Source organism: Henckelia pumila, chromosome 1 (genome assembly GCF_033568475.1).
Source record: "Henckelia pumila isolate YLH828 chromosome 1, ASM3356847v2, whole genome shotgun sequence".
NCBI classification, from domain to species: domain Eukaryota; kingdom Viridiplantae; phylum Streptophyta; class Magnoliopsida; order Lamiales; family Gesneriaceae; genus Henckelia; species Henckelia pumila.
The window spans coordinates 107559093-107577616 of NC_133120.1; the positions used below are offsets into that span (position 1 = coordinate 107559093).

The 18524-nt window shown below is 38.9% G+C and overlaps 2 protein-coding genes across 2 annotated transcripts; one reads left to right on the plus strand and one right to left on the minus strand.

The window, feature by feature from the left end:
• Positions 1-78: 78 nt before the first annotated feature.
• LOC140874809 (growth-regulating factor 4-like) lies at positions 79-4186 on the plus strand. The gene is made up of 5 exons (XM_073278228.1): positions 79-296; positions 707-1020; positions 1724-2078; positions 3328-3798; positions 3913-4186. Coding segments are annotated over exons 2-5 (1053 nt in total). The 5' UTR covers positions 79-296; positions 707-794; the 3' UTR covers positions 3914-4186.
• Positions 4187-5042: 856 nt separating this feature from the next.
• LOC140884963 (pyruvate kinase, cytosolic isozyme) lies at positions 5043-7970 on the minus strand. The gene is made up of 3 exons (XM_073291876.1): positions 7535-7970; positions 6440-6901; positions 5043-6112 (listed from the first exon to the last, which is right to left on the minus strand). The coding sequence occupies exons 1-3, from the start codon at positions 7805-7807 to the stop codon at positions 5300-5302; spliced, it is 1548 nt and encodes a 515-aa protein (XP_073147977.1). The 5' UTR covers positions 7808-7970; the 3' UTR covers positions 5043-5299.
• Positions 7971-18524: the final 10554 nt, after the last annotated feature.

An 18524-nucleotide genomic window follows, 5' to 3' on the forward strand; every position in this document is an offset into this window, starting at 1 on the left:
TGCCTCCTCCAACATCAACACCACAAATATCCCCCAAACCTTCTTCATCATTATCACTCAAAACCCCCCCATTTTCCATTATTTACTTCACCAAGAAAAATGTTCCTATCATTGTCCTGTGAGCTTGAGGTCACCAACACTCTCTCATCTTTAAATCTCACATTATCATAGTGTCTCTCTGTACTCAAAGATTCCATCTTTTTTTGTCTTCCTTCGCCAACTGCCTCCCATCTCCTTTCTAATTCTGAGCTTCAGCTCCCATGTTTGGCCAAACCCTAGATCCGTCCCTGCTCTAGGTGAATAACCCACCCTGTCTTTCTCCTGCACGGACACTGCAAATGGTGTCTATTTGTTTGTGTTTTTATGGTGGTGTTCATGTTTTCTTGATTTTTTCTGTGACTGCAGCTTTTTTTTTTCACTAGCACCTGTTACAGACTTATAATACATATGTATGTGTTTTTTTTTGTCCAAAAATCTTTTTTCCCTTATCCATTCTGTGGAAGTAGCTTTTCTGGGAAGTAAGAAATTTCTCATATTGAACCCCTTTTCTCCTAGCCCACAAGAAAAAAAAAAAAGAAATAGACTTTAATTTTGTCAATTCTTGATGTAATGGGGTGCACAAAAGTAGCTGCTACCGTGCATTTCTGCGCATGTTTTTCTTGCTTGTTTTTTCAACTGACTGTAATTTTGTCAATTCTCGATGCAGGTTGGGCGAGAAAGTTAAAGGAGGATTCTTTATTTCTGAGTGTACAAGTGTCATTTTTAAAGGAGGGTTGAGTTAAAAGAAAGTAAAAATGAGTGGCACAGCTTCTGCATCTGTGGTGGTGGGGGGAGGGGTAGGGGAGGTTGGCTACGGGGGTTATAGGCCACCATTCACAGCAGTGCAGTGGCAAGAGCTGGAACACCAAGCCATGATATATAAGTACCTGGTGGCTGGACTTCCAGTCCCACCGGACCTCGTTATGCCCATTCGCCGCAGCTTTGATGCCCTCGCCTCCCGTCTCTTCCACTATCCTTCATGTAACGTCTTCTAATCGATTTCATTCGACTTTTTATTCAAAGAGATATTCTAACCATGTCTTGAGATGGGCAATTGTTCAAACTTGGACATAAATGAAAGTTCAATCGTGTGTGTGAAATACAGTATGTAATGGATTTGATGATGGTGGGTGACTGTAGTAGTATCAGCATGAATGTGACTTTCATTCATGTTGATAATTGTTATATTTGATCGGAAAACTCAAGGATGGACCTGCTTGAAATACCTGCTTATTGTTGCATCTGTATAGGATTGACTAAGGCATTGGATGCTTTGCATATGTTTTACAATCATTTTGTATCTTGGTTTCTTTGCCAACTGTAGGTTGTAACTTATAAATGATGATGTAATTTTCTTGAAGATACTTTATCTGTTACAGTCTTATAGAAGTTGTTGCTTTATGTTTAAGATTGGAGAGCATGCCATTCTTTCGGGAATGTAATTTTTATTTCTTGCTTTAATTATCAGCTTGTTTGTTAAGACCTTGATGCTATGGCATGTCTCTATGCTGTCAATTGAATTTATTTTACATTAGGTGAAACAGTGTCCAACTAACGTCATAAAAAAACATGTTCTGAGATCAGAACATAGCATGACACCTCGGGAATGTTTCTTTTGGAACAACGAATATCAGACTGATACTGTCTTATTTGGTGAACTTAAATTTGGGTGTTTGTTTCGTAGTGGGCTATTGTTCTTACTATGGAAAGAAATTCGATCCTGAGCCTGGAAGATGCCGAAGGACGGATGGGAAGAAGTGGAGATGCTCCAAAGATGCACATCCAGACTCGAAATATTGCGAGCGGCACATGCACCGAGGTCGCAACCGTTCAAGAAAGCATGTGGAATCTCAATCTACGTCGCAGTCTCTGTCAACTGCGATATCTCACATCTCTACTGGGAGCAATAGTAATAGCGGAAGCTTTTCAAATACGTCATTATATTCTGTTGGTAGTTCTGAAGGATCAGCTCTAGGAAGAAATGTGACAAAGCTGCAGATGGAGCCTCTCTCCTATGGGGTTCATAACAAGGATTTGAGGTACTTCGTTAAGCCTAGTCATTTAGTTAGATCAAACTACTATTATGGCTTACAGCCTGTTGTGGAGCCAAAAGTTTTGCATAAGTTTTGAAACAAAAAATCGATAAATATGGGGAATGAAAACATATTTATTCATGTGTAGTAAAAAGGTACGTGCATGTCAATCGGAAAATGTAAGAGAGAGGGAGGCTGCCGGGCGTGCCAACCCTATCTCCCTCAAATGGTTTGTTCATTAATAGAAATGGGAGGATCCATTTTCTGACATTACACCGCTAAATTGAGCAAGAGCCAATAGCAAGAGTGGAGTTAAAGACACTGGTATGTGATGTACATGAGGAGCATATCCTCCTGTGAGATGGCTGGATCATAGGAAGTGAATTCTCTGTCAATGAATCCTCACGATGAGCTGAAGAGTATTTATGTAGATTTTAGGTATTGGGTAGATTTAAAGATTAAATAAACTAGATGCACCACATGCCATGTATGGTGGTTGCGGAATATCCTCTCTTTGAACATAATTAACACCATTTCTTGCCGACTAAATGGTTCAATGGTGGTGGTTTGAACACAGGTCTTATGTTCAATTAATACCCTGTAGGTGGGCGTGAATATTTTTTAAAACAAAAATTAATGCCATTTTCCACTTTCTGCTTCCCATCTTCTAAACAGAAGTTGGCCTCGGACCATTTTCTCTGCTTGTATTTCTTATCCGAGACTTGCAAGCTAGAAGCGAGGAACACGGATGCCACGAAGCAACACATGCAGAAACAACCGTATTTCTATTCCAGTGGACTCTCTTGTTCTTTATAATATCAAACCTGGGATTTATGGGGAAAATTCAAGCCTTACACCCTTCCTCACTTGTGACAATTAAACAAAAGAAATTTTTGTTTATGGTTGTGCCGATAGGCAATAGTTAGTCAATAAAGTTAAGAATCATGATCTAGCATTCATAACTCTGGCAGTGACTTTCAAAGCATCTATCTTTCTCTTGAGATTTGTTTCACAGTGGGGGGGTATAAATAAATATTTATTCCCATGGCTAGAAGCTTTGGTGTCTATCTGGAGCGATTGGCCTGTTTAATACATATTCAGCTGTACCGGCGTGGCCTCACTGATTTACTTTTGATGATATCATCAAGCATTGCATTCCTGATTATACTCTTGACTAGGCCCGTGCTCCTTCAAGGAGAAAGTTCGCTCAACCCGACTGATACCTTTTTTTGATAACAAGATTTTTTATGTAAAGGTACCTCCACGGATCAACCTCTCATCCTGATGAGCATAATTTCTCCCCAGAAGCTTCTCTGGGTTTAGGCTCTGGTGCAGGCAGCGGAACATGGTGTTACTTGCCTTCCCAAGTTTGTTCGAGCTCTTCGTTGAGGCAGAATTCTGATTCCCAGTTTTTGGGCCATTCCTCTTCTCAACAAAACATACCGCGTGCTTTTGAAACCATTATTAATGATGCCGTGGCAAAACCGCGTGAGCAGCACCGTGTTTTTGGGAACGAGCTTTGTTCGTTGGGGCCAATTAAGCAGGAGCATCAAAATCTAGTGCACCCTTTCTTCAGTGAGTGGCCCATGACTAAAGAGTCGTGGTCCAATCTCGACGATGAAGATGGGTCCAACAAGAACGTCTTCTCCTCTACTCAGCTATCCATGTCTATTTCAAGGGCGAATTCTGAGTTTTCGTCAAGGAGCTCTTACTCCCCGAATGAATGGTAAATATTTCTAGTCGATCAAGTTTCCATATACTTGCCAACATATTTAGATAAAATGATCATAGAGCTGAACGACTAAATGTACGCTGAGTCTATTCTCTCGTTAACGTGCAGATGCTTGATGGGAAGGGAACGATTCCATCGAACGCAGTTTAATTGTCCTCGTCGCTCACTGATTCATCGTGTACTTCAAGAATTGAGATACTTGTATGAGATATGAGATTTATGCACTGTAATTGTTGTTGAAGTTGCTCAGTTTTTAGTCTTGAATAAATGTTTTCAATTCCTATGACCCTAGACAAACCACCTCTGATTTGGTTTTAAGCTTTGTTGGGATCAAGCTGCGAAGCTTTTGGAGGTTTGTAATAAATTTTTTATTAATTGCAAGCTTTTTAGATATTTCACGGACTTGATTTGATCTATTCCAATTGTTTCATGTGCTGAATCTGTGTTAGGTATCAATTAAATATTGTTTTGCATCAAAAACACGCGTACATCGAAATATATAATTTTTTTCCCCTGAAAACTTGGTTTTTAAAATAAATTTTTAAGTGATTCTGAAGACAGGTCGAGTTATATAGTTTGACTAATTTTGATGGTGCTTTTCATTGATTTTGAATTATAAAACATTTCACAGCATACTGTACAACTTTTGTTTTCTTCGGATGGATTTATTGCACGATACAAGTTTTCATTTCCTCTGTCCCACGTGGCCACGTCCTCTTTGTCCCATTACCGTCACCGATCGATAGATACGTGACTGTTTTATTTTGCAAGGAAATTAAAGATTTTATTTTAAACTAATAATGAGATTAAATGGCAAATGTCACTCTTCCGAGGTTTGCTTTACAATAAAGAAACATTCCCCAGTTTATGAGTGAGGTTATACTACACCCAGATAAGTATTTTCGTTTCTTTTCCCCCAAATACCCTTATATTGGGTTCGAATACCCTATTTTTTGTTTTTGTATAAGATGCACAAACATCTTCTGCAAAACAAAAATTATGAAGTCCAATAGTATTTTTTTGTTATTTCACATCGATGTGTTCGTGTAAACATCATGCACAAATTTATTGAGAATCAAAAGATTGCTTTTAGGAAGAAGCTTTTGAGTTTTTCTTTCATATAGCGTTTTCTAGTAACAATCTCAATCACTACCTTAGTTTATGCATCTCACCATCATAAGAATATATAGTCGCCAACGAAGCAAAGGGTGAGAAAAGTAATGCTCCATCTCTCATGCTTAGCGTAAATTCCATAAATATTCCAAGATTCACTCGAAAATTATTGCAAAATTACATCAAAAGTTCAGCCTAGTAGGCTTGATGAATATGGTGGACAACGCATCGGCATAAATCCATATTGTCCTAAAGCATAAGTAAAGGCTTAAAATATAAAGCTCATGTTATTACTCCTAACAAGAGTGTAAACATCATAAGCAAGAATCAACGACTAGAAGTTCATCAAAATTTGAAAGTCACCATCATTTGTCACCCATCATCATTTGACAGTGACGATCTTAATGATAGATGCAGTCCCAATACGGTGAAGGGCAACGACAGCGTCTCCCACCTTGCACAGTCCTTTTGTTTTAGCGTGCTGAAGAGCAAACTCCAGTGCTTCCTCCGTTGACTCCTCGTGAGAAGCCCTGGCAGATCCTGCACAAAGAACAGGAACCAGTCCTCTGAATATAAGACTGTGCCTTGCCGGAGATTCGTCACTGCACGACCAATCAAATGAATCGGTCTTTATTTCAGGAACCACCACTGACAAAATTGGCATGCCTGGCCTGTATTTAGCCACCAGCTTTGCGGTGCTGCCTCCTCTAGTCAGGACCAAAATAAGAGCTGCTTTAGCTGAATTAGCTGTTCGAACTGCTGATGATGCAAGGCTCTCCAATGGGCTCATGGGAACTGGTGCATTTGCCATGATTCGTTTAAAAGCATCACTGTAGTCAATTGTGCTTTCAGCTTCTAAGCAAATCTTGGCCATTGTACGGACCGCAAGATCTGGATAAGCTCCTGCAGCTGTTTCACCACTAAGCATTACACAGTCTGTTCCATCAAGAACAGCATTGGCAACATCCGTGGCTTCTGCTCGAGTCGGCCTCGGAGACTTGATCATTGATTCCAACATCTGTGTTGCAGTGACAACAGGCTTTCCTTGGATATTACACTTGTATATCATCACCTTTTGAGCCAAAAATATCTTCTCTATTGGAATTTCCATTCCCAGATCACCACGAGCCACCATGAAGGCATCCGAATTGGTTAAGATTTCATCAAAATTCGCCACCCCTTCTTGATTTTCAACCTGTAGAAAGACATCCAACATCAAATAAGAGCACACATCAGTTGCCTCTCTAGGCAAAGCCAGGTCTGAAACACCGTCAACATAAAATGCATGCTTCAAACAAAACAAAATGTACATCACTAATACGATTTCCCAAAGTATATTTGTGGATAACACTCTGGGAACATAATGAACAAAACCAAGCATAAACCTAGTTATGCTTGGATCATCTTCCAGCGCGTCCAAACCAGTAAGCTAAGTAAAACTCAGACAAATTATGTGTTACGTGCACAAGAAGTAATTTTCTAAGCTTCATATAATACAGGACCGAAGAAAATGAGAGCATACCTTAGACATGAGAAGGATGCTTTTGGCATGCTCACCCAGCAATTTTCTGACCTCCACCAAGTCAGAACCTTTTCTAACGAAAGAAAGTGCAATCATATCAATTTGATTTGGAACTCCCCATTTCAAGATATCTTCCTTGTCTTTCTCCGTCAAAGTTGGGAGATCCACGATAACACCAGGAAGGTTGACATTTTTCCTTTCACCTAGAACTGCAGTGTTCTCACAGCGGCAATGTACTAAGCCTTTTTCTTTGTCACAAGCCAAAACAGCGAAGGTGATAGTGCCATCAGCACACAGTATGACACTTCCAGGCTTTACATCCTCTGCCAATTTTTTGTAGCTCATGCAGATCATTTTCTCATCGCCTTTGATGTCGTAGTCAGTGGATATTGTGATCTCTTGTCCCTGCTTCAGTTGGATGGGCTTGGCATCTTTTAAGAACCCCGTTCGAATTTCTGGACCCTGCATTAAGATAAACATTACATTAAGCTGCCAAATATGAGCAGTGATGATATACAGCCAGGTCCAACTCTACTGGAATCCCTATTGCTCCAGTACAAGAGTCTTGAGTTACACACAGACACAGAGGAAACAAAACTAAAGCAGAACCCTTTTTTCTTTTCGATTTGCTTGTTCTGCAAGAATCTGAATGATCAAAGTCGCATATTCATATTCTCAACACGCGCAACTCTTGTTTCGGCTAACTTTAAAATAATTAACCAATCCAGCGAGAGAACCTCAGATTGATATTAATTCAACAAGGAAAAAAAATTAGGTCACCGCTATCTTAATACTTCAGTTTAAAACCCAACAGAACACAAAGCAAGGACTCGACATAAACCAAAAGCTAAAAGTTTCGTATAAGACCAACGAAAAGAAATATTTTCCAAAAAGAAATGGAACACTGGTACGAAACCGCAGCGCAGACAAGCATGAAATCGCAAGGGAATTAAGTGTAAATTTGGAGCAAGGGACAAAACACCAAAATTAAAGGCTGGAGAAGAAGAATCCAAATCAGTAAAGTACGGAACAGACAAAACAAAACAAACAACAAAAAAAAAAGTCGAACAAATCAAAACAAATAACCGTCAGAACCTTGGTGTCAAGCATGACGGCGCAGAGTATGCCGGTGTTGTCCATAGCCTGGCGGAGGTTATCGAGCGTCTCCTGATGATATTCGTGAGATCCATGCGAGAAATTGAATCGAGCGACGTTCATCCCCGCACGAAGAAGCTTCTCCGCCATGGGAACAGAGCGAGACGCCGGTCCCAACGTGCAGACGATCTTCGTCTTCGGCCTGGTCACGACGACGCCGCCTCCTTCGATTTGTACACCGTCGTGGTAATCGTTGTTCATGTCCATCTTCATCTCGATCGATAAGAAAACCTCGGATCGAATGTTTTGAGCAGATTTTGTCAATAAATACAAGTGATGGATTTCGGGGACAGAGTGAGAGATTTGTTGTATTTGTGTTTGTCAAAAACGCAAAGGCACGTTGATTGGTAGCAACAAATCGAGTGCCCGATTCCTAGGTCTTGTTTGGATTCTTAAGGTTGTAAATTAATCCTTTTTGTTTTTTGATTAATAAATTATCCCATTTTCGAAACAATATCTTTTACAAAATTTAGAAATTAATTTCTTATTTATCTAATTTAATAGAGATCTCTTTGTAAAAACAAGTGCTCCTACACATAAAAATTTCACTGTATATTTGGTGGAAGGAATATATCTTTTTTTTTTTTAAAAAAAATACTTTTCTCAATTTCTCCATGTATATAATAATTGATCGTTGATCAATAAAATATTTAATTATCTTCAAAAATATATATTTAATTTGTAACTGTTTTTCAGATTTTTTTCCCCACGGAAATGAGTATTATATACTATTAATTAAGAGAGTAGCGTGAATAGTAATTGCATAAATATTTAATTATATTTAAAAAATATTTAGTTTCTGACTAACTCTCATTTCATACTTCATTTTTTAGAGTTTCATAATTAAAACAAAATTTTCAAAACAAAATATGTTATGGTATCTTATTATGTACGTATGCCCGATAGCTAGCTATAATTATTCATCATGTTTATTTTTTTAATTATAAGTATGTCTACTGTGAGACAATCTTGCAAATTCAATTATAAGTATGTTTATTGTGAGATAGTCTCACAAATTAAATTTATATATCTAAGACAGATCCATTCTATGCATGTAGACAATGAAAAGTAATATTTTACCATAAAAATAACATTTTACATAAAAAAATCTAATAAGAGATCCGTATTATAAAATTATTTCATAAAATCGTCGTATATACATTTTATTCAATTGATTGTCTAAAGAGTAAATAAAAATGTAGCTTTAATATATGTGACGCTTAATTGCATGATTGGTGACGACACGTGACTTTGCTTCTACAATATATAAATGCCAGGGTTTTATGATGAAAGTTCTCTAATGCTATTTATATTCGTTGACAATGTTGTTCACTTGTTTTGATTCTATTTATTTTTGACATAGAAGATTTGGAAATACTGGCCGGTGACTTGTCGCTAAAGGGTAGCAATAATTCGTTAAAACTAAATAAATATAGTATCAAAAATTGCTATCGACTTTCTCATTCATAAAATTTCAAAAATATTATGGAAAAAAACTCAAAAACACATTTTGGCAGCAATCTTAAACACTATAATCGAATACTTGATATTTGATTTAAAAAAAATCAGTCAAATCCATTTAGTTTCGGTTTTTATTTTTAAAAATTGGTTAATCGGTGTTTTTTTTTTGAAACAAACACAATCACATAATTATATTAAAATGATCAAGACGATTACAAACGATTGAGAGAAGGGCCACCACAGATGTTGGTGCCTCAACCCATGAACTAGGGCTAGGGCAACAATATGCATTCTTAGCAACAACATGAGCAATTTCATTTGCTTTTCTTGGCACAAATCGTACCATGAACTCAGGATATGCATTCATGATTATCTTACATTGAGAGACAATAGAAGCGAGTTCAGACAAATCATTTACTGAAGATCATAACGCATCAACCATAATTTTCGAATCCGATTCAAAGATTACTTTTTGAAACCCCAAATTGCGCACCCAAGAAAGAGCTTCCAGGATGCTCATAGTTTCACCTTCAGGAACCTGTAACCTGCTATGAAAAACAGAAGACCGTCCCCCTAAAAATACACCTGAAGCATCTCGTAATACCATACCAAAACCAGTAACCTCTGCATCTTCTGGAAAGGCCGCATCAATATTACATTTAACATATGACAAGGGTGGAGGGTGCCACATCTCACATTTAGGAGTATTAGGATGATTAACTTCACCTGGTAACTCTTGGTACTTCAATGCGATCCATTCATACAAAACAATAATAGCTGTATAGACTGTATCATAAGGTGAGAGATACGAAGAGTTCCAAAACTATTTATTCTTTTGCTTCCAAATAGCCCAGGAAACCATAGCAAACTTAGCACTACGCGGTTCCTTCAACTTATCAATCATCTTAAAAAACCATTCTACCACAGACTCTGAAGTCAACGCAACACCATAAATGATCTCATACGAACCTGCCGCTTGCCAACAACTCTATGCAAATGTACAATTCACTAAAGAATGCCAAGTATTCTCAATCCCCAACCCGCATATAACACAAACAATAGGAACCGGAACACCTCTCCAAGCCAAATTATCTCTCGTCGGTAAACAATCATGACCAACTCTCCATAAAAAGCTCTTGACTTTCGGAGGTATCCGAATTTGCCATAAAGATTTCGAGTTTACACACACACACCATTATTTACCCTCTCTTCCAAATCCATCGCTACCTTGTACCCTGACTTGACTGAATAAATACCATTTTTAGTAAAATGCCAAATACGACAATCTGGGTCAGCATTACAAATCAGCGGTATACTCGTAATTGCATCAACATCATGCGCACAAAATAACTCATTGAGCAGTTCAATATCCCATGTTGCACTACTAGGAATCATCAACTCATTAACTCTCAACCCTTGGAGACCATCAATTTGAGATGACTGAATTATAAAATTATCTTGAGTGTGTAAACAAGGGTCTTTCCAAACTTGCACTGAACAACCATCACCAATTTTCCAGCGAACTCCTTTACGAAGCAAAACCTGAGAACACCAAATTCTACGCCAAGTGAAACTTGGGTTCTGCCCTAATTTGGCATTAAGAAAATCCCCTTGTGGGTAGTATTTAGCTTTGAATAAATTGCAAACAAGTGCATTTGGTGAAGAACTCCAAAGAATGCTGAATTCTTTCTGGTGGGAATCGAAAAAAGCTGGAGAAAGAAGTTTGAACTGGATGCGATGGGATTTGTTATGTGAGAGTAAGGAACAAGGTGGTTTAGGGTTCAGGAACTTCTTCAACTTTAATATGTTTAATCCGTGTTTTTAAATGTATAGATTCTAATATTTTTAATAATATTATTATATTATTTTTAATATATTTTTTATAATAAGTTATTATTTTTCCCCTAAAAAATAAAATATTTTAATTCGATTCGATTTTGATCGATTTTGTAATAAATTCGATTGCTTGCTTGGTGATCAAGCCTAAAAAATGTTCGGAAAAAGGATCATCTGCTGTGGAGAAAGAAACAGCACAGGATATCGTGCATTAAAATAGACATGATTTCAATATCATGTGTGTAATTAATTATTTAATCTTGTGATTTGAATTAAAGAAGACTATTCAATGCACAGTATCATGTGATGTTTCTCTCTTCACAGCAGAGGATACGGATCCCAAATGTTTACCTCTACTTGTAGCAACTTTGATATCTCAATCATAAATTTGATGAAATCTCAATTCGAGGTACAATTATAACAATTTTTTTCTAACTGGTAAAAAAATGATAACAACGTAAACAATTGGTTCTCTCGGTCCAAATTCTTCTAAATATGTATAAATATGTAGATATATATAAATATATATATATATATATATATATATATATATATATATATGTGTGTGTGTGTGAGAGAAATGTTACCCCGCACCCTAGGACGCGAGGAATACATTGGCGTCGTTGAGATGTCAGTCCAGTTGGCAGTTGGCGCCCACCTTTTTTTTTTCTTTCTTTTTTTTAATTTTTGTTAATTTTGAATACCAAAACCCATATCTTCTATTTCCTACCCCATCAATGTAGTGACCCTGCATGGAATCACCTACTAACTGGCAACTAATAACATGCATTAAACTTAATACAACAAAATACTTAACAGAGTAAAAACGTGCGGAAACATAATCCATAATTTACATATCAGCTTAGTAAAACAAATTCAGGTTTAAATCTGTAGTGATACAACCAAATCGAAGAACTTAAAAGTAAACATTATACAGCTAAAACAAATCCTGCTGTATAAATTCCCCTGAAAAGCTCCGGCTCCCTAGTCCTGCCTTGAACTATCGGTTCCGTCCATCCTGCGACCTGCCCCATGGAATAGGGTGTCCAAGATAACAACTAGGATGTGAGAGCTAACGCCCAGTACATAGACATGAGTAAACATATGTATATAATTCATGCAACATGATGACTGGTAAAGGGTCATCTGAAAAGTCATGCTCAGTACCGGCGCCACATGAGTGCTGCCACCGCACGGATCAACCTCTGGGTGCAACCACACTCGTCTAGTACACCAGAGTAGACAGACATAAATTCCCCCGCCGTCGCGGTACTCTCAGTGACAGACTATCGAGTATAGAGCTGAGCGACTCTATAGTCAGGTATAACAAGGTATAGGCTCAACGTGTATATGCACATGACATATGAATATAGAAAGCGGTAAATCATATATCATGCCATATAATAATGCCAAATAAATGCAACATATAAACATGTATACTCGCTGGCAATCTCAGTCAATGTGTACGTACCTCTAGGCTAGTTCAAGTATCGTAGGATCCTAGGTTCCAAGCCTATATTCAAAAGTTCACCGTATCACTACATAAATTCTATAAGCCTTAAATAAGCTAATAAGTACTCCCAAAACTTAAATAGATTCCCGGACCATACCTTCGTTCGTAGATAGCCCTTTGGAGTCGCTAGTCCCGGATGACTATAACCACAACTTGGTTATTCCAGAACTCTTATTATAACCAATAGGGCCCTCAAGTGTATATCTCACACTATATAAGTGAAGAAGGAACCTCGGGAATTCGTATTTCAAAATGAAATCGAATGAGCCCTATTTATAGGAAAAGTTTCGGACGAGTTCGGGCCCTCCGAACCTGAGTTCGGATCGTCCGATCCAACTCACTGTCTGCATGCGAGACACGTCGAGTTCGGATTGTCCGATCTCTACTTCGGGTCGTCCGAAGTGCTCTAAGTCCGACACTTGTCAAAATTCATTGCTGAGTAATCCTGCCTTCTTGGCACAAACAAGTTCGGGCCGTCCGAACTTGAGTTCGGATCGTCCGAACCAGCCTTAACTCCGAAGTCACCAAGCTCACCTTCGGAGCCCCCGGTGGTCAAGTTCGGGCCGTCCGAAGTCCTCTTCGGATCGTCCGAACTGGCTCAAACAATTAAATTTCATTTCTTGCTTCTGAAGTTTGATTAAATCCCGGAATTGGTTAATTACCAATCCTTAATCATGTTTAACATATTGTTATCTTAAAATGAGTTCTGGGTTACTACATTCTCCTCACCTTTAGATATTTCGTCCGCGAAATAACATCTAAAGACAAATTAAGATAACAATATGAAATATCAAACCACGTTTTATTACAATAACTATCATTACAACTACATGGTAATCAAAAATACAAAGCAAACAACTCAGGATATTCTGCTTGCATACGACTCTCAGTTTCCCAAGTTGCTTCTTTAATGCCTCGGCGCTGCCACTGTACCATCACAAATGGTATAGTCTTGTTCCGAAGAACTTTTTCCTTTCTGTCTAAGATACAGATTGGTCGTTCAACAAAAGACAGATCTGGCTCTAGCTGAATATCAGTAGACTGAATCACATGAGATTCATCAGCTATATACTGTCGAACTAATGACACATGAAAAACATTATGTATACTGGAAATATTTGGCGGTAAAGCCAAACGATATGCAACATCTCCGATTTTTTCAGTATCTGGAAAGGTCCAATAAAACGAGGAGACAACTTGCCTTTCACGCCGAATCTCATCACCTTCCTGAAAGGTGATACTCGTAGAAACACATATTCACCAGGCTCAAATTGAAGTGGCCTGCGATGAATATTAGCATAACTGGCTTGTCTATCTTGAGCAACTTTGATCCTATGCTTGATCAAATCTACCTTGTCTACAATCTGCTGCACCAATTCAGGACCCTCGACTTGTCATTCTCCGACTTCATCCCAGAATAACGGAGTATGACACCGTCGACCGTACAATGTCTCGAAAGGTGTCATATCAATACTACGATGATAACTGTTATTGTAGGCAAATTCGATCAAAGGTAACTGATCCTGCCAAGATAAGTAAAAGTCCATGACAGAAGAACGTAGCATATCCTCCAATGTACGAATCATCCGCTCTGACTGCCCGTCAGTCTCCGGATGATATGCAGTGCTCAAACTCAGAGTGGTACCCAACGCCTCCTGAAAACTACCCCAAAAACGTGAGGTAAATCGCGGGTCTCTATCACTGACTATGCTCACTGGAATCCCATGCAATCGCACTATCTTCTGGATGTATAAACATGCCATGCGATCATAAGAATACTCCCGGTTATAAGGAATAAAGTGTGCTAATTTTGTCAAACGGTCAACAACGACCCAGATAGCATCACACTGACGTGAAGTCATAGGTAAGTGGGTAACCAAATCCATAGTTACGTGCTTCCACTTCCATTCAGGAATCTCAAGATTCTGCAATAATCCACCTGGTCGTCGGTGTTCAGCCTTGACTTGTTGACAAACCAAACATCTTGAAACAAATTGATACACACTCCTATTCATCCCTTTCCACCAGAATTTAGTTCGCAAGTCCTTATACATTTTCATGCTTCCAGGATGAACTGATAATCGACTCCTGTGAGCTTGAGATAGAATATCGTTCCTGAGCTCCGCAACATTAGGTACAACCACTCGATTAGATAAGCACAATAAACCATCTGCCTGAAAATGAAATCCAGATGTATTAACTCCATTGGCTAAACGTGCCAAACACTGAGTCTTAACATCAGATATCTGAGCATCTCTGATCCGAGAATACAATGCTGGCTCAGACAAAATAGTATACAACCGAATCCCATTTCTCCCTTTCTTGTGCTTGAGCGTAAAACTCAATGAACAACACTCTTTAATTATATGAGATACTTCACTAGTCTGAAGTGCAGAAAGTCTCACCTGCCGACTCAAGGCATCAGCAGTAAAATTAACAGAACCTGGATGATATTTGATTTCACAATCATAATCCTTCAGAAGATCCATCCAGCGTCTCTGTTGCATATTCAACTCCGCCTGAGTGAATAAATACTTCGAACTCTTGTGATCCGTGAATATCTCAAATTTCTCGCCATAAAGATAATGCCTCCAGATCTTGAGTGCAAATACAATGGCGGCTAACTCGAGATCATGTACGGGATAATTACTCTCATGCGTCTTCAACTGTCGAGAAGCATAGGCAATAACATGTCCATGCTGTGTCAGAACACATCCTAACCCCTAACCAGAGGCATCAGTATAGACAACATAACCTCCTGATCCAGAAGGTAGAGCTAGCATAGGTGCAGTAGTAAGACGTCCACGTAGCTCGTGAAATGACTCCTCACAATCCGAGGACCATATAAAGGCAACATCTTTCCATGTAAGCTGTGTCAAAGGTCTGGCCAACTGTGCAAAATTCTCGATGAACCGATGGTAATATCCAGATAGACCCAAGAAACTACGAATCTCAGCAACCGTCTTCGGACGAGACCAGTTCAGCACTGCCTCTATCTTACTAGGATCAACAGATATCCCTTCATTAGAAGTCACATGACCAAAAAACACTACCCGATCAAGCCAGAATTCACACTTGCTCAATTTCGCATACAACTGCTTATCTCGTAACGTCTGTTAAACAATCCTCAAATGATGTGCATGCTCATCCTTGTCATGAGAATAGAAAAGAATATCATCAATGAAGACGATGACAAATCTATCCAGATATTCTCGAAATACCTGATTCTTCAGATTCATAAAGACTGCCGGTGCATTCGTCAAACCGAATGGCATCACCAGAAATTCATAATGCCCGTATCTGGTCCTGAAAGCAGTCGTAGAAATATCTGAGTCTCGTACCCGCATCTGGTGGTATCCAGATCTCAGATCTATCTTGGAGTAAACAGAAGTACCCTGTAGTTGATCGAATAGATCATCATTCTGCGGCAAAGGATATTTATTCTTGATGGTGACATGATTAAACTGCCTGTAATCAATACACAATCGCATCGATCCATCTTTCTTCTTGACAAACAAAACAGGTGCTCCCCACGGAGAAACACTCGTGTTAGAACCTAATGGGGGGGGGGGGATTTAGGTTCTATTGGCAACTTTAGCAATTTAAAGCGATTATGCAAGTACGCAAGTGGAAGACTTAAGCAATCAAATAATAAGTGCGGTAAATAAATGCGTAATGTAAATAAAGCAGTAAAAGGGATAAGAGATGTTTATGGAAGTTCGACGATAAATCGTCTACGTCTCCCCTTCTTGGTTAAGTCGATTAACCAAGGATCCACTAGCACTTCGAACGTCTTGGCCTTGATGGCTCCAAAGATAGCCTTACAACTTGACACGATCACCGCGCCGATACAACTCAACACTCTTGGCCTTAAGGGCTCCAAGGATAGCCTCAACACTCGTAAAATACACTTGGCTTCACACACAAGTGTTAACAAAATCGAGCAACCAACTCACAAACTAACAACCCTCGATATTTCAACCCCGAATACAACTCGATATGTGAATATATTTTGAACACTCAAAAGGGGCTACAAATTGCTCAACAAATGGCTTGAATGATGCTTGAGAGGATTGAGAGACTTGAAGATGTTGGGATGGATTGAATGGCCTCGGAATGCCTCCTTTTATAGCTGAAATTTTGGCATCGATCGGAATTTCCGATCCCTGCATCGGAGCTTCCGAAATTTGAATTCTGAGACACGTGGGTGTACAGGATCGGAACGTCCGATCCACTTCGGAGCTTCCGATCGGCGCAATAAATATGGTGTCGGGCAAAAGTCTTCCGGACAAGATTATCAGGCGGCCGTTCAGGATCGGAACGTCCGATCACGTTCGGTGCTTCCGATCTGCTTCACTTTGTTACCTCCGATCTGCTTCCGAACAATGTAAAAATCCCTTAGAAAATGATCGGACCTTCCGAACCATGATCGGAGCTTCCGATCCAGTTCTTCGTAGCTTCCGTTCGTCATTCCGACCATTATAAAAATCCCTGAAATAGATCGGAGCTTCCGAACCATGATCGGAGCTTCCGATCCACCCTTAGCTTCCGAAGATGCTTCTGATCATGATCGGAGGTTCCGATCTCCAATCGGAGCTTCCGATCCCGTAGCAGTAAACTTCTTCGAATTTTGTTTCTGATCTTGAGTATGAATTTAGTCTTAATTCATCTTGAAAATTTTAACTCTGTAATAAGCTCAATGTAAATATTAGTAACATTTTAACCTAGTTTTGTTAATCATCAAAACATAGAGAAATAAGACTTGTTAATGCATTAAAAACATTAATCTCATAATTCGAGATTTATATGCGTTTAAGGCGTAACAATCTCCCCCTTTTTGATGATCACAAAACTTGGTTAAAAACAGGAGATAAAATATACGATAATTATAAACAATTTTTATAAGCAACAGATTTTAACGGATAAACAAATTTTATCAGATAAACAAATTTTATCCCAATTAATATTTTAACCATTAATTCTCCCCCTTTGTGATAAACAAAAAGTAATGAAACATAGAATTAAAAAAGTACTCAACAATTTCATTTACAATAATAAATTTTTTATACAACGCAAGAAAGAAAAAATACAAATAAAAATAAAATAAAAATCTAAGAGTCATCATCATGCTGCGGAGGAGGGTAGCGAGCGGCGAAGTCATCAAATCGAGTCTCCAGAGAGGCAATTCTAGCAGTCAACTCGGTAAAATGAGTGTGCATACTCGTCTCAATGCGATGAAGAGTCTCGAAGAGTCGGTCGCTAGGAAATTGGTTTATTGGTGTAGGAGGAACCTCAGGAGCCTGAAAAGGAAGATCACCAATGGTAGACGCAAAGGCCTCAAAACTGGAAGAGGATGGAATATCAGTGTTGGACGGACCAGTCGGAAAGCCTTTGGTTTGGATAGAGTGAGGAAGAGAAGAAAAGTCTCGATGAAAATCAGAAATAGGAGAAAATCTAGAAAAAGCTCGACTAGGATCATCAACCCATCGAGAATATACAGGATTCCAAGATAAATCCATCCTGATAATAGACTGATGGTTGATGATATGACTCGACTGGATTTCAAGAGAAGGGATCCCCTCAAAATCAATATCAAAACGACTCAAAATCCGGTTAATAAACCGGGCAAAAGGAAAGGAAACCTTTTTAGCCGTCGTTGCCGTGTGATGCATAGTCTGCATAACAAGGCGCGGAAGGTTAAAAGGTCGAGAGGAGATGATATGAAAAAGAATATACAAATCCAGATATTTGCAAGTGGAGAGGTCTCCACTGCGGGGAACTATGGATGTGGTGATGAGTTTTTGAATGATTTGGAAATCAGGACAAAGACTCTTGAGATGGATTCGATCGTCAGCAGCAGTGGCTTGACGGCCGAGAATAGTAGAAAGAAAGAGATCACGATCAAAGTTTGGATCATTTTGTGGCCAAGTTTGGGAAAAGTATTCACCAGGTCCATTCCTGGGAAGATCAAACCAGGAGGACAGATCAGCAGAAGAAAAAATGATATGCCTACCTTGAACGATAGTGGCAATGGTGATATCACCATGCCCTAATTCGAGTTCAAGGTTTGCATAGAACTCGTGAATCAGTGGAGGAAAGATTCGGTCGGGGACAGATGGC